The following is a 24366-nucleotide window of genomic DNA, read 5'->3' as shown; positions in this document are numbered from 1 at the left end:
TTTTAAAACTCTCCTGCTGTCGTAATGGAAAGAGAGTGGAATGTGCTTGAACACCACAGTCCGCTCTGTGGGGCTGGGAAACTAATTAAAGGGACAGTTGTCTGGAGGGAATGAATGGGGAACCAAATAAACTAACAGAAATCAGAACGAAAGAGAGATCTATGATCCTGTTAAGACAAGATGGAGAGCAAATGATGAGCACATGCTGCACAACGGGAAGTCCCTAAAGCTCTATCACATATCACAATATATGCTTCCAGGTGAGCAGAGAGAGGGTGTTCAATGATAAACATCAAAACAGAGATTACACAGGAAGGATGTGGAGAAATTAAGATTGAAAATAATTCATCTGGAAGAATAAGAAACCCAGAATAGCTAAAGCAATCCTTAGCAGGAAGAATGAAACGGGGTATCGCAATACCAGAACTTCAACTCTACTACAAAGCCATAGTAACAAAAACAGCATGGTATTGGCACCAAAAGAGACAGGTAGATCAATGGACCAGAATAGAGGACACAGACACAAACCCAAATAAATACAATTTTCTCATACTAGACAAAGGTGCCAAAAATATGCAATGGAGAAAAGATAGCCTCTTCAACAAATGGTGCTGGGAAAACTGGAAATCCATATGCAACAGAATGAAACTAAACCCCTATCTCTCACCCTGCACAAAACTCAACTCACTATGGATCAAGGACCTTGAAATCAGACCAGAGACCCTGCATCTTATAGAAGAAAAAGTAGGTCCAAATCTTCAACTTGTTGGCTTAGGATCAGACTTCCTTAACAGGACTCCCATAGCACAAGAAATAAAAGCAAGAATCAACAACTGGGATAGATTCAAACTAAAAAGCTTTCTCTCAGCAAAGGAAACTATCAGCAATGCGAAGAGAGAGCCTACAGAGTGGGAGAATATCTTTGCCAATCATACTTCAGATAGAGCACTAATTTCCAGAATATATAAAGAACTCAAAAAACTCTACATGAAGAATACAAATAACTCAATCAACAAATGGGCTAAGGATATGAACAGACACTTCACAGAAGATCTACAAGCAATCAACAGATATATGAAAAAATGTTCACCATCTTTAGTAATAAGAGAAATGCAAATCAAAACTACACTAAGATTCCATCTCACTCCAATTAGAATGGCAATTATCAAGAATACAAGCAACAATAGGTGTTGGAGAGGATGTGGGGAGAAAGGTACATTCATACATTGCTGGTGGGGCTGCAAATTAGTGCAGCCACTCTGGAAAGCAGTGTGGAGATTCCTTAGAAAACTTGGAATGGACCCACCATTTGACCCAGCTATCCCATTCCTTGGCCTATACCCAAAGGACTTAAAATCAGCATACTACAGAGATACAGCCACATCAATGTTCATAGCTGCTCAATTCACAATAGCCAGACTGTGGAACCAACCTAGATGTCTTTCAATTGATGAATGGATAAAGAAACTGTGGTATATATATACAATGGAATATTACTCAGGCATAAAGAATGATAAAATTATGGCATTTGCAGGCAAATGGATGAAATTGGAGAATATCATGCTAAGTGAGATAAGCCAATCTCAAAAATCCAAAAGGTGAATGATCTCACTGATAAGCAGATGATGATACGTAATGGGGGGTGGGTGGGGGGCAAGAATGAAGGAAGGAGGGATTGTATAGAGGGAAAAGAGAGGTGGGAGGGGTGGGGGGGAAGGAAAAAAATAACGGAATGAATCAAACATCATTACTCTATGTAAATGTATGAATATGCAAATGTTATGCTGTTACTCCATGTACAAACAGAAACTACTGTATCCCATTTGTTTACAATAAAAAAAAAAAAGAAAAGGGTCTTTGAGATACATGAATAACTTTATTTAAACTACCTTTAGGGCTGGGGATATAGCTCAGTTGGTAGAGTGTTTGCCTCACGTGCACAAGGCCCTGGGTTCAATCCCCAGCACCACAAAAAAAAAAAAAAAAAAAAAAAGAAAACTATGTTTATATACAATGAAGCATATGAAGAATTAGCATTTGAATATTTTCCCTTTCATAACTTTTAGCAATGAGTTTTTCTTTCTTTTTTTTTATTCTTTTTTTTATTATTGTAAAGAAATGGGATACATGTTGTTTCTCTGTACGTGGAGTAAAGGCATACCATTTGTGTGATCATACATTTACATAGGGTAATGTTGTTTGATTCATTGTGTTATTTTTCCCTTCCCCCTACCCCTCCCACCCCTCTTTTCCCTCTATACAGTCCTTCCTTCCTCCATTCTTGCCCCCCTCCCTAACCCTAACCCTCTAACCCTAACCCCAACACTAACACTAACCCCTCCCACCCCCCATTATGTGTCATCATTCGCTTATCAGAGACATCATTCGACCTTTGGTTTTTTGAGATTGGCTTATCTCACTTAGCATGATATTCTCCAATTTCATCCATTTGCCTGTAAATGCCATAATTTTATCACTCTTTATGGCTGAGTAATATTCCATTGTGTGTGTGTGTATATATATATATATATATATATATACCACAGTTTCTTTATCCACTCATCAATTGAAGGGCATCTAGGTTGGTTCCACAATCTAGCTATTGTGAATTGAGCGGCTATGAACATTGATATGGCTGCATCTCTGTAGTATGCTGATTTTAAGTTTTTCTTATTAGAGTAGAAATTCAATGGTATTTTAATTAATAATTTAAAACACAATTAAAATTTGCCCATGTCTGTAGTCATTATCTTGACTAAAGTTTGTTACTAAAATCTAGTGAGTAGCAGCCAGACACGCTGTTAAACATCCTGTGATACATAGGACAGACCCCTAATAAGGCCTAACTTACTGAAATGGAGAAACTACTGAATGAGGTAGAATTATAAATTATGAGCCAAAAGACCAAGGTTATCCCACTTAATAGTAACACGACACTGGCAATTACCTTATGCTCTTTGCAATTCAATTTTTTTATCTCTGAGTAAAGAGTAATATCATCTGCTTTATTCAACAACTTGGAGTTGTTTATAACTATCAAACAAAATGTATATACTGTACAAAATAAAAGTCAAAAGAAAAGCTGGATCTTTCTTCCTACCTGAAATATTTTTAGCTTTATGCTGAAGGTCATTATAATTTGAATTTTTTTATTTTCAGAAAACGTTTAATCAGTAGACATGGAGAATGTTTTTATTTGTTTGTTTTGCTTTTTTTTTTTTTTTTTTTTGGTACTGGGACTTTTACCAAGAGACAATTTACCACTGAGCTACATCCCCAGCCTGTTTTATTTTGTACAAGGGTCTTGCTAAGTTGTTTAAGGCCTCACTAAGTTGCAGAGGCTGGCCTTGAATTTGCATTTATCCTGCCTCAGCCTCCTTAGCAGCTGGAATTACAGGCTGCACCACTGCACCCAGCTGATAGATATAGAGAATCCTATGACTTCCTCAATTATTTGTTGCTGACTGGAGAATTTCTGCTATTTTTTCTTTTCAGTTTCCCTCATGCAAGTACATGGTAGAGCAGAATGCCAATTATTGTCTAATCATATCTTCAAGAGCTATTTCACACTAAGTGAAATCACAATATCAAAATCCTAAATCACAGTCCACCATATCTGACACTAAACACACTCAAACTTATTTAGAAAGTGGTCTACCTGGTGGAACACACCTGTTCTATGGAAAGAATCAATACTTTTCCCCATGATATATCTCAAGTATCAAATTGGGGTTCAGGAAGACAATAGTTTAAAGACCATCCCTAAACTCGGACAACTAAATAATCATCTTTAGGTTGATCCCCTTTCCAATGGGAAACCTAAAAAAGAATCAAGTTTGTTTCAAAAGATAAGCAGACCAATAGCAGCCTCACCCTTGGGGCTAATGATCAACTGATGATCAGGGGACTTCAATGCAAATGGCAGCAATGATGTCCAGAGTCAAGTGCAGGCCAGTGGTTACTAAAACACAAAATTTCACACAACTCTCTTTTCACTGAAGAGTATTTTTGTAATGTATCAAAACAGTGTTGCAGCTACTGAGAAAAAGAAAGTATGTGAAAATAATTGGACACTGATAACATTTTTAATCAAAAATTTTTAGAGAACCTTCCATCTCATGAATCAGAAGAATTAAGAGTCACCGAATAGGCATTTAAAAAATATGTACATGTAATCACCAGTCCGATGAGCTCATTCAACAGTTCTTTGAAAAATTCTAGGTGTCAGACGGTAAGTTATGCCTCCAGGACACATTTTCCTCTAACGTAACACATTTCATTAAGGAACTCATATTTCAAGCTGACCACATAAAACTGCCTGAAGAAATTCTCTAAGGTCATTCTGTTATATGTACAAATTCATTCTATTAGATCATCAATTCATCTTCTGATAGCTATTATAATACTGTCCACTGAAATAAAAGTAGTTCTCTATATTTTGTGTTTTTGGCAACAAAATACAATTTGTCTTATTTTAGTTGTCAGACCACTTGTTTTAGAAGTAAAAAGCAGGCACTTTGACAGCTACAATAGTTCATCTTCAGAATCTGAAGTCCAGAAAAGACTATATTAGCATATTCATTTAAGTACAAATCCTTACAAGTGTTTCACTGCCTGACAATATGGTATTTATTTATAATAAAATGTTATAGGATACACAATTCCAATTAGTGGACTTTAGTACAGAATCATAAAACATGTCATTAGTAAGAGTTTGGGCCGCTCTCAAGAGACCCCTTCGCTTTACTAGGGCCAGCTTTGCCAGAGGGCATTTTTGCTGGACGGAATCACAATTATGAGCTCACTTCTCTTTTTCTTCTTCTTTTTCTGTTTTTTTTTTTTTTTTTTTTTTTTCAAGGCATCAAAAGGTTGACAAGCCACTTTCACATTTCACCATTATTAATTTTCTGAAATGTCACCTCACTGCGTGAACCTGAGCAAGCTGCTGGACTTGTGCCTTGTTTCCTCCAGACAAACAATGGGAGTAACTTCTCCCACTAACTCTGAGCTCATCCTATGAGGAGGAACTGAACGGCAGAAGCCACAGGGACCTGGCGGCCTGTCACCCTCATATGCTAGCTCTGAGGGCGTGGAAGAGGTTCAGTGCTCCTCACGGGGAGCCTGGGACTCGGTGACGTGCGCCTCAACCGAACTGTCGGTGGGAAACCAGTAGGACAGCAGGTTGGTGCACCAGGGGCAGAGTCCTGGGTGTGGGGCTGCTGGGCCACGTGAGCAGGAAGCAAGACCAACCTGGTCTCCCTCCAGAGTCAGCCTGGGCTCCCACAGACCCGCGCACACGTACCATCATGCCGTTTCCGGGCACAGCCAGGACCCCGGCACAGCCTCAGGGGCACAGGTCTCTGGTGAAGCACAGCCAGATGCTTTAGGGTCGCAGTCACAGCTGAGTGGCGCTGGAGAACCCACCTTCCAGGTGCTTCTGACTTGCACCTCTTGGGTGATAGCTTTGCCTCCTCTCCAGGCAGTTTCCCCACAGGCCCCAGGGCTGTGCAGGCTGGGCGGCCCTCGGCCATCCACCACCCGAGCCTCGGCAGAGACCTTCATGGAGCCCCTTGCTGAGGTCTAATGAACCTGGGGACAGTCCCCCAGCAAGCACAGATCTAAGTCTGCCCATCCGCTTTCCTGCCCAGGCGCACGGGCCCACTCCAGAGAAGGATTCCAGACACGTTTGCAGTCTTAAATTCACTGCCTGTCAACAACTTTTGGGTACCTGTCACATGAACTGTTTTAAATCAACAAAAAAACTACATTTATGGTGCAGGGAATGGTGTTTTAAAATACGCATTCATGGCAGAATGGCGGGACCAACTCAATCAATGGGACGCCCCACATCATTTTTTCTGTGTTGAAAACACTTAAAATGCACTCTCGTAATTTTCAAGGACACAACACATCCTAACTGTGGTGTCGTTTCATACAAAATATCTCCTGCACTTATGCCTCCTAACTGAAATGTTGTATCCTTTGTCCAGGGTCTCCCAGCTGCCCCTCACCCCAGCCCGTGGCAACTACATCGCTATTCTCAGCTTATATAAGTTTAACACACAAGTGACATGAGATTCCACACATAAGTGACCTTATGCACTATGTGTCTTTCTGTGCCTGGCTCATTTCACTTAACTACTGTGCTCAGGTTCATCCATGATAGGATTTCTCATTTTTATGGCTAAATAGTATTCCATTGTATACATATTATAAGACATTTTGATAATAAAAGAATGCTATAAAAATTCAAGCTCTGAAAAGAACCTTTACTGTATGTAAATTAAGAGAATACTTATTTTCCTGGCTACTTCCTCCTTTCTTCTTCTCACTTAAGTCTACTCCTGAAGCCACTGTCTTTGTCACCCTTCCTTTGGCCCTCAGCATAGTTATCCATGTGTTTCCAGGACTGCTGGATTAAAGAGCACCCTATCCCCACAAATTTCACTCACTGCCTCTACGAAAAGGTGACTTAACACAGGAATGGGCAATTTTTCTCTCTTTCTTTTGTTTGTTTGTTTTGGGTAAAGGGCCAAACAGTAAATACCCAACTCTTGCAGGTAGGTCACAGGGTCTCTGCCACATTATTTGACTCTGTTGTTATAATACAAAAGCAAGCACAGACAATATGTTAAAAATAATTGCATGAAGCCAGGCACAGGGTGCACACCTGTGATCCCAAGACTCAGGAGGCTAAGGCAGGAGGACTGCGAGTTCAAAGCCAGCCTCAGCAACTTAGTGAGATCCTGAGCAACTCTGAGATCCTGTCTCAAAATTAAAAAATAAAAATAAGAAGGGCTGGGAATGTAGCTCAGTGGTAAAACACCCCTGGGTTCAATTTCCAATACTGAAACAACAAGAACAATAATTGCATGGCTCTGTCCTAATAAAACTTTGTTTAGAAAAATAGGCACTGGCAGGACATGACCTACCAGCTATGGTTTGCAGTTCCCAGGTCTAGAAGTCATGCCTGGTTACTAGTAATTTTAATCTGAGTTTGAGAGAAAGGCCATCATATCTACTTTCAATCACATTTAATTCTGAAATAAATACCTACAATGGAAGATTCTTTTCCCTTCCAATGGAAGTACAGATAAACTCAGAGTGCTACCAAGTACTTATCCAAAATAAACTGCACCAAAAAAAGAAAAAACGGGGCCTTTTTAAATGTACTTTTGATTGCTGGACATTGGGAAGCTCTTGGGCATTTAGCACATTATTTTAATGCTGAATGGTGTATGTCATCAATTATCCCTGCAGCACTGCAGAAGCCCGGGCTGCGGCTCCAAGGGACAGTTCTTCTTTTATCCTTTTCTTTTTGCTCTTTTCATTTAGCCTGTGACTTTAAAGAGGGATTTGGGACGGACCTGCTGAGGGTTCCTACACACTCTGGCTTGACTTTTCTTCAAGACAAAGGCTAAGGTACAGCACCGACGCTGAACACTGAAGCAGGAAGCAAGGAGAATGGGGATCGCATCAGTCACTTCGAATTGTGATGATTGTGAATATAAAAATCACACAGGAAGGCAGAGCACCCGCCCCTGAAGGTTCCCAGCCAGTCACACCATCTTACCATGCACAGTTACGTGGCCTGCAGCAGGAATCAAAACCACAAATATCCACGTGTTTCAATAACCGCAACGCAGGGCATGGAGTCAATGTTAGAATTCTTCATTTTTCTAAACTTAATTTTTAATGAATTTATGATAGACGCAGAATTCAATTCCCCATTGAAAAATCATCAACAATTAATAACAATCTCAACAAAATATATGCCATCACAGTTATCTATAGAAACTATCACTATTTTTTATTTAAAAAAAAAATGTGCTGCTTGAATACGAACATGGTAGCAAAAATAGTTATTTTTCTGTTTTTGTATACATAATGTGGCTAATTTAAAATGTCACTGAACAATAATATAATCCATCACATCAATAAGCTGAAGAAAAAAATATATGATCCTATCTATCAACAAACGAGGGAAAAGCATTATTCATGATAAAAATCCTTCTCCTGACGAGGAATAGATGAGAACTTCCTCAACTTGATGAAGAACATCTATGAAAATTTCTGTATCTAACATTGTAATTGGGAAAATAAAAACTTTCCCATAAAGACCTTTAGGGTTAGGATAAGGCAAAGATTTAACCTCTTAGTGCTATTCAAGATTCTAGTGAATGTTATATCTAATACAATAAATAAATTACTAGTATATATACTGGAATTAAAGAAATAAAACTATCTTCATTCACACATAACATGACTGTCTATTCCAAGCCCCAAAATTCAGCAATAACAATAGTAAAAGGTCCTAAGACCAATAATCAATTATAGGGAAGTTGCAAGACGCTAAAATAGTATGAAAAAAGGCAACTGCTTTCTTGTATACCAATAATGAACAATAGGTATTTAGAATTTTTTAAATTTTACATTAGCACCAAGAACTCTCAATACTTAAGTATGAATATGACCAAATATATGTAAGATCTACATGACGATCTGATTAAAACTCCAATGAAAAATATCAATGATCTAAATAAATTGAGAGATATCCCATGTTCATGGATGGGAAGAATCAATACTGTCAAGATGTGAGTTTTTTTCTAACTTCGTCTATAGTTTTAAAACAACCTCAACCAAAATCCCAGTGATTTTGTGGATTTCAATAAACTGATTTTAAAGTTTATGTAGAAAGGTCAAAGATCCATAATAGCCAATGCAACATTGAAAAAACAGCTGGATTACTGGCACTGCCTGACTTCAAGATTCATTATAAAGCTTATTATGAAGCTGTAGTAATCAAGACAGTGTGGTATTAGTCAAAGAACAGACAAACAGATAACAGAACAGAGAGCCCAGAAACAGACCCACAAAAATATGGTCAACTTCTCTTTGACAAAGGAGCAAAGGTCATTTGATGTGGAAAAGGATAGTTTTCAACAACTGTATTTTCACATGCAAAAATAAACAAACAAAAATTCAGAGATATTTGTTATATCCTTTACAAAAAAAAAATCACTAAAATGGATATCTTCATCCTTGACCTTTCTGTAGCATATGAAAAGTGATAAAAATGCTTTTCCCTACATAATGATTGAGGACAATATCTTCACAAGGATATTAGTTGTCTAATTGTGTCCGGGGACATAAACTCTGCATCTCTTCCTGAACCAGACTGAGAGACATTCAGTTCATTACATCAAAGCCATCTCATGACTTATCAATTATTTACAATTACCATTCTTTAAGTCATCCTAAAAGGGATATGGAAGTAAAAATATTGTCAAGAGTACACACAGCACAGCTCTCTGCTGAGTGATATTCTGGAAAGCAAATACAGAATTTGTGTCCAGATATTATCAGGAATTATAACTTAATTACATGCTTTTGAAAGTAACAGGCAGAACGACATGCCAAGAGTGATGGCTGATGAGATGGAAGCAGCAAACCTTCCTGTCTCTGTACGTCTCCCCTCCCCTCCGCCCTCCCGCAAAACACACAGCCCACGTGAACATTTAAAAAATCCATGGGCTCTGAGAAACACCTTTGAGCTCCGTGTACATGCAAATGTGCATTTACAAATGACAAGTTTATCTTTTCACTATCACAATCAACACTAGACTGTAAACTCCCTGAGGAGGACCTCTACGTACTGTAGAGCCCAGCATGCAGAACATGATAGTTATTCCACACTGTGTACTGAATGAATAAAACTATGTACAAGCTATGTAGTGAAGCTGTTTTTAACATGCAAACAATGCATTACAAACAATATTCCCCTAATACTGGTTTCCAAATAAGATATTCCATATAATACTCCCCTAACTTAACCATTCAAAACTATATTTAAACTTGCTGAGCTCCAGCTAAGTGGTAGAGTACATGCCTAGCATGTGTAAGACCCTGGGTCCAACCCCTGGCCCTACAAAAATATACACCATGACCACCACCAGCATTACTACTACTACTAATAGTAATAACAATAAATTAAAGGTATTAAGTTTGAAGTATGGCACACTTAATTCAGGTAGTGCATATTTAATCCAGAGCTGTATATGTGCACACAAGAAATGCCTTTGTTCATATTGTATTACATCCACATAAAACTAGGGACAGAAATAATGAGATGCAATGTAGGGAACATTCCTCAAGCTTATCCGACAGCAGTCACTGACACCATGGTCTAAGTAAGCCAAACAGTCTGGACAGAGAAACTGAGCTAATAGTAAAGACTCGCCATGGAATGAAGGTATTTGCAGCTGCTGAGGCTGAGTTAAGAGCTGAGGGGAGGCCTCGTTTATCAAGCATCCCAGCAAGCTCTGATATGAGCTCACCTGGGCTGCTTAGCCTCATCCGGTGTGCAGGAGCTTACCATCCCCCCAGTCCTTTGTCTCAGACCCGTTGCTGGGCAGAATTACTTAGGCATGCTTGGTTTGTTTACACTACCTGGACCGTCGACATATAGTTCACCTATACGCTGACTCTGTTATACTTTAACAAGCATGTCAACCTGATTGAATAACGTGCCTATATATGTCCTGTGCAACCCTAAATAAAATTAGATCCGTGCCTTCAGAGCTCCATCTCCGATGCCTGGGTAAGCACGCTGGGTAAGGCTAGGTAGGGTAGGCATCATTCATCCTCACCCTCAGCAAACCCGTCTTTGAACATCTACAATGCAATCCAGAGAAAAATCTAGAAGAGAGAGTATTTTCCACATGTATTATTCTTGAAATAAAATTCTGTAATCATATTTCAAGACTCCAGAATGAAAGTCTATTTTAAAGCAGAGTTAAAACACTAAGCTGCATTTGATAAATCCTTTACCAGCTACTAGAACCTGTTTCTCCTTAACTTCCCCTTTCTCAGTATTTGAAGAGACTGAATCAGAACCAAGAATCACTCTCTTTCACCTGACTGGGGAATCTACTGCAGATATATTTTTACTACCTTCATTGTTGTTTAGAAGCCTGTTGTTGTCTTCCTGGAAAAATCTCAAGAAACGTAAAACAGTAATGATGTTATATTTCATGAGCATTTCAGAGTACCATGGGAAGGAAGCACAGGGAAAATATCAAGTTTCACTTCATAGTACTTCTTCTTCAATTCAATTCTACTTCACTGAATGGTACACTGTAGGCTTTTCATTCAAAGAGTCATATTATATTCTTTATGAGAACAGAGAAGTAACCACATATACATACACATATAGACGTTTAGAGGAAGTTAAAGATAAATCTAATGGTCTCTAGAATTACAAAGCCCATCACTGAACTGCATTTTCCACAGCTGAAATTATAGATATGCATATTCAATAGCTGTTGGTGAACCAAGGCAGGGCAGATCCACAAATCCACTTTGGAACACAGCACAGATGACCAGCATATTCCTCAGCTGCTCAGGAGTAAGTGTCATTGCTGGCCATCTCCTTAATCTACTTCTTATAACAAAGTTGATCTGATTTTGGTTGCTTAACTTTAATAAAAGGATACAATTAATGGGAATAACCAGATAACGTTATAACAAAGAGCTATGAGGTAAAAGAAAATTTTAAATATTTTCCTAGAACTTTTCCAGCTCTCAAATCCCTGTCTGAAAATCCAATTATTTTTTCTTTCTTATAAATGGGAACCTAAAATATTTTTAGATCATTATTATGCATTTATTCCCCCCAAACAGATTGATATCAATGAAAGAAATGCTACCTACAGGATGAGCTGTCATTTGCCTCCCCAGTTCCCTATGGCATAGGCCATGACTCAGAGTGAAAACAAAGGAAGAATTCTAAATGTCCACATTCCTTAAATTGAGCATGCCCAGAAATTGAGCATGCCCAGAAATGTGTCCGCCATCTTTTCTTGTTGAAGAGGAGATCCAGATACCTTCAACTGAGCATGCTCAGAAACATACACCTTAAACTGAGCATGTTCAGGGATGTGCCTGCCTTTACCTGGGCTGGACTTTCGAATGTGTGTGTGTGTGTTGGGGGTGCTTTCCCAATAAAATCACCAGGCTTTCCTTTTTGGGGAGAACAATAGTTTGCAAATAACCCCAATGGTCTCCTTACTTCTTGCAAAGAATAAAACTTTCTCCCCTGTTTAAATATAATAATAAAAAGTCTTTGTAATTACAGTAACAAGTTCCAAAATACTAAAGCACTTCATAAATTTAAATGTAAAGAATGATTTCATCAGGCTGGGGCGATAGCTCAGTTGGTAAAGTGCTTGCCTTATAAGCACAGGCCCTGGGTTCGAGCCCCAGCACCAAAAAAAAAAAAAAAAAAAAAAAAAAAAGATTTCATCATCATGTGCCAATAATCACTCAATCCTACCATGTGATCAAGACTAATGTAGCTCTTTTCTTAAGCAATGTCCCTAAGGCTCCAGACTGCCTGATTCTGACTCGCTTTCTCCTACAACTCATGATCTGACGTCCGTTTTCATCTAATTTCACCCATGTGGGCATTCTATGAAAAGGGACTAAAACAGATGTATTCTTACTGTCAGTGCCACCTTGAAAGAGTCTCAATATGTTTAGCTGAATACATGCAGAGATTAAATTGATGTACAAATCATTAACATTAAATTCAGACTAGTGTTTTGGGTGGGTGGGCAAGCCTACACATGCATGTAACAGGAGAGTGGGCTCAGAACAATGTGAACACATCTTTGAAATTTCTCATTATTTTCTGCAATAATAACCAGTTATATAAAGGGCTGTCTTTAATCTAGGGTGGCCTCTCCTCCCACAAAGTGTAAGCTCTACATTCTTTCACGCCCAGGATCCCACAAAGATTTTCCTACTGTCTGGCTAGAGGCTATCTCTTCAATCTAAATAACGATGCCAATAACAACGACCATCAATAAATCAGTTGATCCTTTAGTATGCATCAAGTATTTCATGCACATTTTCTCATTTAATGTGTAAACAGTCCTGTGAAGGAGGGGATAACATTTAAGCTGCATTTTACATAGAGGGAGAGCAGAGTTTAGAGAAATGAATTCACCTGCACGAGTCACACAGCTAGCAGGTCTCTCTTGTGTCTGTGCAAAGTGCCACAGGAAATCCAAGCATCACTTGGTGCCAGTCTTCCACTGCACAAGTCAGGACTGAAGAGCCAGAGACCCTGCACAGCCCCTAGAAGCCCCCGACTCCAGGAATACATCCCGGCATTCAACACACCCACACTTCAGTCCTCTTTAGATGCCACAGCTACCTTCCCTGGGTCTCCGCCTCACCATCCTCCTGTGTTCTGGAGGGTTCCATCCTCACCCCGTCCCCTGGTGCATCTATTCCAGGCCTTCGCAGACGTCTGAGAGCAGTGACAGATGGCTGAACATTCCCCCTTATGCCCACTCCTCCCTCTCCATTTTGGGGGACATAATGGACGCCCATTCCTTCAGCGTCCCCTGCATTATTGACTTACATTTGACTCACGCTTTTCCTAAGTCCAAGAGCAGATATCCCAATTTCCTATTTCACGCTCGCCAGACGCCCTGTACTCACTGTGCCCAAAGTTCAAGCCCTTTCCCAGTAGATGTGTGGCAGCCACGGCAACGTCACACTGTCTCTCTGCCCCATCAGACACACGGACTCCCCTGGCTCTGACGCTCCCCACCACCCACGCGGGGCGTGTGCCTAAACCCTGTGCTGACCTGAAATACCTCTGAGCAGGCCATTCTCCGCATTCTAGTGGCTCTTCCTGGTTATGGGGTCCTGGCTTCTGACCTGTGACTGCTGCCATCAGCCCACTGGTTGGCTCCCCAGTCAGACTCTCCCCACCTCTAATCTAACCCCTCTTACCTATCCCAGCTGCCCATTCCACCCCCAGCCCACAACCCGCCCACCAGCTCAGGAAAAGCCAGACCACCAGAACAGCACTGACCAAAAAGCCGACCCACGCACCCTCCTGCTTAGCTTCCGTCATTCCCTGCATTACCCCTGTGTCATAACCACTATTCCGAGAGTATGCAGGCAACCCCTCTGCCTCCTCTTATGTCTAGCCTTATGGTTTGGAATTTATTCCTCAAGCTAATTCCTTTCTACCAGGGGAGGGCTACTTGCATTGAACCCAGGGGTACTTAACCACTGAGTCACATCTCCAACCCTTTTTAACTTTTATTTTTGAGACAAGGTCTCATAGGGCCTCAATATGTTGCTTAGGCTGGCCTCCAACTTGTGATCCTCCTGTCTCGGCCTCCCAAGCAGCAGGGATTACATGCATGTGCCACCATACCTGGCTTCTCAAACTAACTACTTCTTGATATCCCTATATTTATACGAACCCTCTTAGCACCTTTGCCATCTTCTTCCTATCTCACTAAATGCAGCAATTTTAGCTGAGGGAATTTTCCCAGGAGCTGCATTTCACTCTTCACCATAAGCCAGGGCTGCCTAGTGAAAGTAAAAGGTCTCACCAGGCCTCAGAGTGATTTTTCTGAGCTAGATAATTATTAATTTTTAAAATGCTTCCTATATCTTCTTATTAATGTACAATAAATACTAAATTAGCTGACCAAGTGTTCATGTTATTATGAAAAATACCCCTGAAAAATTCACAGACACACAATAAACCGTCCAGATAAGGCCTTCTCTAGCTGTGATCTGTTATTTATGTCTTCACCTCACTCTATTCACTGATTAACTTGTGAAGTGCAGCAGTAATCAAATCACCCTAAATATTCTTACAGTTTTATAGTACTAATGGACTTTTCCCAGTGAATGCAGGCTGTTTTAATCCTGTCTCAATGCGAAATAAAATGAATAGGAGAGATATATTTTATAACATAAAATATGAGGCAAAGTTGACAATTTCATTATCTGTCAATAAACTGGAGATAACACAGGAAGATCCTGAAATTTTGCAAAATTTGAGAACCCTGACTTTGAAATTGAATATGAGATTAAACCTCTTTGAGAATTAATCAAAACATACGAACAACAAAGGTATTTTAAGTCTTTGAATTTAATGTGTTCACTCCACCCACTCCATTTATTTTGTTCCATGTTTTGTTTTAATTACACAAGAATGTCCAGCCCTCCTTCTGCTGATAGGTAAGAAAAGCAGGAGGAAAAAGTTGTAAGAAAGCCAAGAAATGGATCACTTCAGTGGACAGAAGGATGCCTGTGGTCCCCCTTGTGCTAAGCTAGGGTGCTAAGCAGACATGTTCTTAGTTAAGAAAATTCTTTCAAGGTAAAGAAAAAGGCAGCAACTACATCCAAGCCAGCACAACATGCTGGGCTCAGGTACCAACCTCCGCTGCTCCTCGCCGTGTTCTCCTGAAGGGACAGTGAGACATTCGTCCATGTGTCCGTGCAGCAACCTGAGGACGTCACCGCCAATCAGATACCCTGGAATGATGAAAGGTCCTTCACTATTTGGACTGTCACTGTTGGGGCTGGTAGCCAGACAGTGCACCTCCTCCAAACTTCTACTTTCACAGAGAAACTCAAATCTAGCGAGGCCTGTGTGTCTGGCCACGGTCGCAGAGATGGATGATGCTGGCTGACTCCCGAGTCCCATTTAGAAACATTCCCACCAGGATACGTGACCACAATAAAACCTTTCATTAAACACAGGAACAGATACCAGGGCACATATGAACGTACATAAGTGAGAATAAACCAAATGAATGCAGAGCATCATGGTCATCCGGCTCTAAGGCCAAGCCTGGAAAATGAGAAATACCAACATGTGCCAACGGAGCAATACCCCGAGGCCAAAACACTGGAGAAAACAGCCTCAGAAACCTGGCAAACCAAGCCCCGCTAATGAGCTAAAGTTGACAACAGCATAAAAATAAGCAGAGAACCTTTAACAGAAGCTTCATTTTTAAATAGCAGTATTAACACGATTCTCAAATGTCCAGTATCTGCTTAAGAGGCTATTTAGACACAAAAGAACTCCAACGATCAGCTCATTAACACAATTCCACGGAGGATCATCAACTCTGCATCAGGGATGAGCCCGCGAGCAGAAGGGGAGTTTTTACCTTGGGCTGCTTCACTTCCTGAGCTGATGGGCGCCACACTCCACAGAGTCTGCTGGAAGGCCGCGTCCACGTGCAGACTCCCGTTGCCGTAAGACAGGTGCTGCATCAAGAGGCAAGAGGAGGCACGCTGTCAGTCCCTGGGTGTCATGCTCGGTAGCACCCACATAACGCTGCAGGTTGAGAAACGTCCACAGACAGCGTCCACCCAACCCCGCCATCCAAACATTGAAAGAATAGAAGAAAAATAATGGTAAAGGTGCCTATTTGATGTTAGGTGTTTTTGAACTTCATGCTCAGAGTTATTAACTTAAACCAGTAATCAGAAACCACACAAATAATAAATACACTAGGTAAATTTATTTGTACCAAGAGACAATTTTTGTTTAATTTTGACAATTTTTAAGGCTTGTTGATGGAAAACATGGTGCAGAAGGTAGAAACTAAAAAGGCATAATTAATTTCTCTACATATCACACTGCAGTAGTTAATTGAGGATGAGGTGAGGTGGGTGAAATATGCAGAACCAAATTCTGCGTTTTGTTGAGTCCTTTAGGAACAGTTATCTGCAATTTGACACTACAGCCAATAGATGGCGCTATTCCCAACACCAATTTAAACTTAGGATAACACGTTTCCTCCAAACTCAGATATTACAAATTTCAGATTTTCCTTCTTAAAAATAAAAGCGTATTAAATAATGACATTTAATTTCCTTGAGAGACATAAGATATGAGTTACAAAATGTTAACTGAGAGAAACAAAATTTTGAGTACAGCCAAATGCCTTGCTTATTTTACTACACTACCCAACTGGCGGCAGAATTTCAAAACTACATAAAACCACCACCTGTTGGCTTGGAGTCTTCTCAGCAAATATCACCAGTACCCCTGCTGTGTTTCTGTAACACATTTCCAACACTGATAACAGCCTAAGCACTTAGAGAATTTACTCATACCAGAGCTCTCCCAGGAATCTGACCATCCTAGAGAGATAAAGGTCAGTTGCAGCCTGAAGGAGTGATCCTAGGTGAACTCCACGGGCCTGCCCACACACGAATGGGCCTCCCTGACTTAAATATGGACACGCGGGTCCTCAGCAAGAATATGTCTCTTATTCTCTTACTTTTAAAACCAAAGAAATTTCTGCCATGGTGACTTGTACACTTCCTTCATCAGCACTTCTTCCAGTCAATAAGATTAAAAGCCTCCCAGGGGAGATGTTGATTTAGCAGGCATGTGCTCCTACCCCCGTCCTGGGCCTTCACTGGCTGTCTTGCTTCTGCACAACCTCCCTGTCACCTCAGGTGGTCGTTCTTACCCACATCCCAGCTGGGACTCCTTCACTAACTCAGTTTCTTTCCCAACATGTTAAAAGTCTTTCACTGTTTATGAATAAATCATATCCTATCTGCTTCCACAAGCAAGTAAAAATGTATTGTTCTTCACAGCAATTATCACACAGTGTAATTATCGGGTTTCTTCTTCTTCCTCCTCCTCTTGTAAGCTGGCACAGGTTCACAGCCTTATCCTTAGCCATCTACAGTGTTAATTAATAAACACGTACATGGAGACACGCACCAAACTCTTAAAATTAAAATAGCACACATTTTAAAAAAAACATATTCTAAGTAATTTCATAAAAATTCCTATTTTAATGACTTAGTAAAAAAATGTGCATGCTATATAAATATGTATACACATATATACACATGTAATATACAGGAGATATGAAAATTTCCCTGAAGAGCTCATCTGAAAACTCAGAATACTAATGCTTATATTTTATTTTGGTGAAATAAAACTGCATGAGTGGACAGCTGAGGCACTCTGAAAGTAGAAATTGTTAATTCATCCTGTATTTGAATGTACTGTGCCCCAAACATCAAGCTGAACATTAACTAACAGAGTGCATTCTGCACCCTGAGGGTGCTTGTACTCTTGTAGGGACAGTGAAATGCACACACAGAACACTGTGCGACGTGTATTAAAACGCTGTGTCCACTGCAACCCAAACACTGCAGGATGCAAGAACCTGGGGGTCACTGTGGACAGAGTTGCTGTGCTGGGCCTGCAGGGATGGACAGTCTTCCACAGGTGAGAGGGATCCTCATGGCGAAGGCTTTGAGGGGGTGAGAGGGAGCACTGGCCTGTGCCTGCCATTTTGGAGACAACGTCTCCAGGTAAGTTTACCCATACACTGGATTTAGACATGTGTAAGAATAATGTTCAAGTGTTAAGTGAAAGTACATAAACATACCGAAATTTCTGTAAACAAGTCTAGAGAATTTTATTTTTAATGTATCAGAAGAAACCTTGACATGGGGAGGAGGGTAGCCCCCTGGCCAGTGAGCAGCTCTGGGAAGGGAATGTATGCTCAAGAGCACAAAGGCAGAGACACCCCCTGCTGACAGCTCACACCGAGGAGGTTCAAGGAGCCAGGGGCCTGCAGACAGGCCATCCCCACATCAGGACTTTGTATTTTAGGCACTGAGGAGCTGCTGCTTGGGAAACACAATGAGGGGCAGAGAAGCTGACATGCAATTTCCAAGCCACACGGAAGACAAATAATATAAGCGGAATATAAAAATTCAAAATTTCAGCCAGTTCAAATCCTCAGCATGCCCTGAGGATCATATTACAGTCACATGAAGTCATCTAAATAACGTGTGCTCTTCGAAAGAAAATATTCTCTGGGCATAACAACTCTGGATGCATCTATTTAATTTTGCTGCTTAAACAGCAAAGGGAAATCTGAGTGAGAACAGCATCATGTCGGCCCGTGGTCTTGAATATTCAAAATGCAGTAACAGTCTCAGTTACCAAAATGAAGATGAGTTGTCTTTAAAGCAAAAATAGATGTCAGTAGAAAGTAAAATCAGCCCTTGGCTGAAAAATGCAACCACCATAGAATTTACACAATAAAATTTACACAATAGAACAGCAGTATAACCCACAGCATCAGGGTGTGGGCGCCAATCTGCTCCCTCATCTCACCTTTAACCTGAAGTTAGCGACTTTCAAACTTTAAAATACACACCCATCATCTGAGGATATGTCCACAAACATAGATTCTGAATCAGTAGGAGCAGGATGAGGTCAATCAAGACCACAGGTCCAAAGACTATGTTTTGGGCACACAATCTTAGAAATAGAAGTGGCATTATAAATGTGCTCCCAGGATTCACCTCCTAAGGCTCACAAAGCCATACTTCAGTATTTTTATTTCCTTTGTAGCCCTATGTATTTATTTTATGCATTTTAAGAAATTATTATGACAAGAGGTCAGAAAGCTTTCGAACTGCCAGAGGCACCCCTGGCCCCAGAATTTTTAGGAAATTTGAATTCAACCCTTGGCTGACGCAATTGTCCATTCGTTTATTTATTAAATTTATTAAATGTCAGGCACTGGGGCCCTGGTGATCCAGCATTCAGAATAAATCATCATCCAGGGACAGAAAACACAAGTAAATGAGGTTACCCCTCCGGCTTTGGTTCGTTCCTCTGAAAATAAACAAATAAAATGATGGGCATAGAAATAGATGCTCTTATCAGAGAAAACTTTCAGCCTGGTGATAAGTGGATGCTGATACATAAGAGGGGGAGTAGGGGTGTAAGGGAAGAATGGAGAGACTTTGGATTGTGCAGAGGGAAATGAGGGGTGGGGGAAGGAAAGAGGGTGGAAAGAGACAGACATCATTACCCTGTGTACACGTATGACTGCCTGAATGGTGTGACCCTACAGTGTACACAACCACAGAAACACAAAGTTGTACCCCATTTGTGTACAATGAATCAAAATGCAGTCTGTTAAAATAAAAATAAAATTATAAAGTTAAACAAAATAAAAATTAAAAAAATAGATGCTCTTTTCAGATGTAATATTCTATGACTCCTTTACCTGAGCCACAAGGAGATGTGGGGGTTTGTGTGTGTATGCACGCATGGTGCTGGGGACTGAACCCAGGGCCTTGTGCATGTGAGGCAAGCCCTCTGCCAACTGAGCTATATCCCCAGCCCCACAAGGAGACATTTTTGAAAGGCTCATGGTAATTAATCAGAATGGCATTGGAGGGCCTGGGGGCGCAGCTCGGTGGTATGCACGTGGGGGGCATGCACATAGCTCTGGGCTCAGTTCCTGCCACTCAACTGAACTGGCTGACAAAATAAGTCACTTGAAAACATTTATGATCACTGTTTTATCCCCATTTTTATGCCACTTGAGGCAATTCAGCAATTTATAGTGCAGTTAAAACAATTTTGTATTTCTTACCAAAAATTCTAAGGTGGGCAGGAGAGAATTAATTTTTGTGAACCCTAAAATAGCTCTCCCTGAACTAAATTCTTAATTTCCCTCACTCTTTAGTTTGGAAGGTTCTGCTTTTCTTAATTCATTTTCAATCAGTTGCTTGGAAATGTGTTCATGGACTGTAAAAACTGTCTATGTCTACAGGTGCCTTCATCAAGAGAAAATTGACAGGAAATCATCATTTCCAACGCAAACAACCCAGTCCATAGACTGGGATCGCTGGTGCACTCCAGCGTGACTTTACATCTAACACACATAAAAATATTTTATACACTCTGTCTTATTTTATTCGGTTGGGAATGGAGTTATCATTGGTAATAGCTACTTGCCCTGTTTTCTCTACTTTAAATTATATATTTCTCTTACACTTAATCTGCTTCACTAAAGTCTTCTCTAAAAGAAGGCAAAATTTCCAACGGGCCCAGGAATTTCTTTCCTTTTGAATATTCCTGAAAAGACGGTTAAGCTGTCATTTCATGTTAGAATATAAAACAGGAGAAAATGAGAAAAGACATGATTTGGGTGAGTAGCTTACACATTCTTAGAGATAAGGTGCTTTATTTCTTGGAAATCGTGTCTCAGTGCCAAGTTCATAAAGTACCTGTGCCTCTTCCACACACGAGGCACCTTTACGGAAGATGAAAACTGGCCCTTTCAATCATTTCAGTCAACTTAGCATTTCAACAGTGTGAGCTTTGCTGTGGGGTGTCCCATGCACAGCATTAGGCGGGGTAACCTCAGCCTAGCCACCAGCGACAGCTCAGGAGACAGCTCCTGGGTCAACAGACGCCAGGACTGAATTGCTGTCAGGTTAAAGGCGAGACCAGTTTATAACTAATTTCTGTTTGGGCACGATTTTTAACTTGTGTGTTTTTAACCAGCATCTTCTCAGAATATTGCTCTGACATGACAGATCTTCATTCAAGACCACCTGTTCCATTCCCTCCTCGCCTGCTTTCCCAGCTCTCCCTGCTTCTGGCTCCACACATGCTGTTTCTTTAACCCTTCTCCACGGGCACAAATCTCCCAGGAAACAATGACAGCAACATGCCAAGCCAGCACTTGGAGCCTGGCTTGGATTGAAGCACCTCACCCTCATGACGCCCCCAGGCTAAGCTCTTTGTCTACCCAACAGTCCGGATGCAGAAACCAAGTATGCAGAAGTCACGTGGTTGGTCCAGGCTCAGACTTACCAGACTCTGAAGTAATTAAACAAAAAACCTACATACGTGTGTGTATGTACACACGTGCAAGAGCATTATATGGGGTTCTGTGTGCGGACTGTCCCAGCTGGTTCTACCTGCTTCAGAGTCCCCTCACTACCTCACCTCTTGCCCTTTCTTAGTTCTGAGTCCTTCCACAGAGTCCACCATAAAAGCCCTTCAACCCACCAGCATGGCACTCTGTCAACACAGCATTAACAGATAGGAGATGATAATGAAGCATGCTGAGACCCAGGGGTCACTGGCAGAATCCCTAACCTGCCTCATGATCTTCTCCTGCACCTCCACACAGGGTGGTTCATGCTGTGGTTTGGATGTTAAATGTCCAGCGAAGGCTTGTGAGTTGAAGGCTTGGTCCCGGGCTGCTGGCACTGCTGGGAGGTGGAGGTGGAACATTCAGGAGGTAGGGCCCAGAGTGAAAAAACCCCTCAATTCACGTCACTTGATTTTCAAAAGGACTTGGGGTTGGTGATGTGATAACCGCACTACAATGATCATTTAAAAAAAAAAAAAAAAAACTCCCAGTACATTTTTGAGATGCTGATGTTCAAAAAGGATACAAAGTGTTGTCACTGAAATCTTACCATGCTATACCCTTGTGCTGTTTTGTCACTGGGGCCTTGTCCTTGAAGGGGACATTGGAACCCTAGGCCCTTCCTCTCTTTGCTTCCCAGCCACCGTGAAACAAGCAGGCCGGCTCCAACATGCTACTGCCATGGTATCTGCCTCACCACAGGCTCCAAATGACCAAGCGACCAAGGACTGAAGTTTCTGAAACCATGACCCACAATACATCTTTCCTTTCCTTAAGTGGTTTATGTCAGGTATTTTGTCACAGTGATGGAAAGCTGACTAACACAGTTTATGGCCTCCACTAACTCTCTGAGGACAGACCTGGTGTGCAATGGGCCCATGGTCTCTCTTATCGTTTCTATTATTGCTTTCTCCCCACATACATGAACAATTCAAGTGCTGACTTCATTACCAAATGAGAGGGAACTTTTAACAACTTGGTTGGTTACTCTTTAGTAGCTCTTCTTAGAAGCTTATGCTGAAAACTTTAATAATTAACTGAACTGCAGCTTAGAAATTGTGCATTTTAACTAATATGAGGTTCATTGCTTTCCAAAGTTAACAGGAGGTAAACCTCATCTCAGACGTGGCCAGTATTATTGCTATTATTTGAACAGTGCTTAATAATTCAAATTATATTCAAATTCACTATCTCACTGCCTCTTCTTAAGAACCTTGGCTCTACATTCTGTTGTTGGCAACAATCTCACTTTACAGGTGAGAAAGCTGGAGTTCAAGGAGTTACAGGACTTGCTCAGGTAGTCAGCTGCAGCACTGACATTAGAAGCCCCAGCCTCTGAGAGGTTCTGCATTTTCCACTCCATTGGTCAATAGTACCCTGACAAATAAACTCTGCTATATAGTGAAAAATATAAGTTGTATAACAACAACAAAAAACGCAGAGTAACATCAAATTCAAAATATGATAGATGGAGAACTGGTATACAGAAAAGTCCATGAATTGTTTCCACTGCAACTGGTGTCCAAAGACAACTCCAACCCAACCGCACATCTCCTGAGCAAATGCGTCACCCTGCGGTACACACATGCGCGGAGCAAGGGCCTGAAACAAAGCCACTCTTCCTAGCAACACCTGAAACTGTAACTGAAGGTGCTGGTAACCCGAGACACGCACAGCTTCCTCAGAGCCACCCTGGTCCCATGTTTACAGAGCACGGGGGACCAACCGCTCACTCCGTCCTACTCAGGTGCAAACTACCTTTTGATTTATGGCACTGGCAATGCACTTTCTAGAATCCAAGGTGTGCTTCGCTGCAAGATGCTCTATCTCTGTAATCATCCATGGTGACTACTCGGATAGTTCATGTGGATATTCATGCGAAGCTTCCAATGTCCCATTTTATGTTTAATTTCTTTTGAACCTCAAAATAAAAGAATGTTTTGTACTGGAATCTTTCACACTTCCATGGATTTCAATTTCAATCTTCTATGAATGTACTCATAGTTCTTCAACAAAATGTCTTACCAAATAAGTCAAATTAAATACATAATTCGCTCACCGCAAAAATTAAAAATCCTTCAGGGAATAAATGTGAACTTCTTCCTTCATTTTCCCTTTCTGGCCCCTATCCTTTCAAACAGTGCAGTGTCAGTAACAGACAAACTCTTCCTTATTTTTTCTATTTTTCCTTAACATGGCAAGCATTTCTGATATAATTTTCTTTCATAACCGTAAAAATAGGTAATCACAATCTTATTAACATAGCCTTTACATTGGGCATAAAATAAAGACCTGGGATTGGAACTCCTGATAATGTTAAGCTTACATTCTATTCATGCAAGATTCCAAACAGGCACACTCTCAGGGTCACGAAGACATACATCAGTCAAGGTCATGAGGAAGCCTGCTTGAAAGACCTGGTAAGAACTTCCACTCAGGCCACCTCTCTCTCCTACTCACTGCTAATAACTCATCACACAGGGTTTGTTCCTCAGCGATTTTTCCCAGATAAATGGCAATATAAACCCTAAGAAGATGGTTTCATTGTGCTGTCCTCTATCACAGCACCAAACCCACAGTCCCACTGTCCACACTTACCAAGTACCGCTCAGAGGACACGCTAACTAGGATGAGGTCATCTCCAACCCGTACTTTTTCTCCTTCCGACCGCTGCTTTGAGGCCGGATGTATAGTCCACCAACAGGCCTCACCTGCAGAGTGACGGGCAAGAAACACCAAGAAGCATCTTTTAACTTAAAATCCATTTTCTTTGCCAGTGATTTCATTAGCACGACTTTCAGAAATGTAA

General features: G+C 40.9%; 1 protein-coding gene and 1 long non-coding RNA gene across 4 annotated transcripts in view; both read right to left on the bottom strand.

Annotated features, from left to right (window-relative positions):
• Positions 1-24366, bottom strand: part of RYR2 (ryanodine receptor 2) — a 609490-nt gene that overhangs the window by 324454 nt on the left and 260670 nt on the right. For all 3 annotated transcript variants that reach the window (XM_079107027.1, XM_079107029.1, XM_079107028.1), the window contains exons 8-10: positions 24156-24268; positions 15996-16095; positions 15258-15354 (exon numbers count right to left, since the gene is read on the bottom strand). In XM_079107027.1, the coding sequence (XP_078963153.1) occupies positions 15258-15354; positions 15996-16095; positions 24156-24268 (310 nt within the window). The remainder of the gene's footprint in view (positions 1-15257; positions 15355-15995; positions 16096-24155; positions 24269-24366) is intronic.
• Positions 7824-13072, bottom strand: LOC306641798. The gene is made up of 2 exons (XR_013758285.1): positions 12974-13072; positions 7824-12914 (listed from the first exon to the last, which is right to left on the bottom strand). It is a non-coding gene; the product is annotated as an uncharacterized lncRNA (long non-coding RNA).

Source organism: Sciurus vulgaris (genome assembly GCF_902686455.1).
Source record: "Sciurus vulgaris genome assembly, chromosome: 12".
NCBI classification, from domain to species: domain Eukaryota; kingdom Metazoa; phylum Chordata; class Mammalia; order Rodentia; family Sciuridae; genus Sciurus; species Sciurus vulgaris.
The sequence above is the reverse complement of the archived record's forward strand: the minus strand, read 5'-3'. Positions and strand labels throughout refer to the sequence as shown.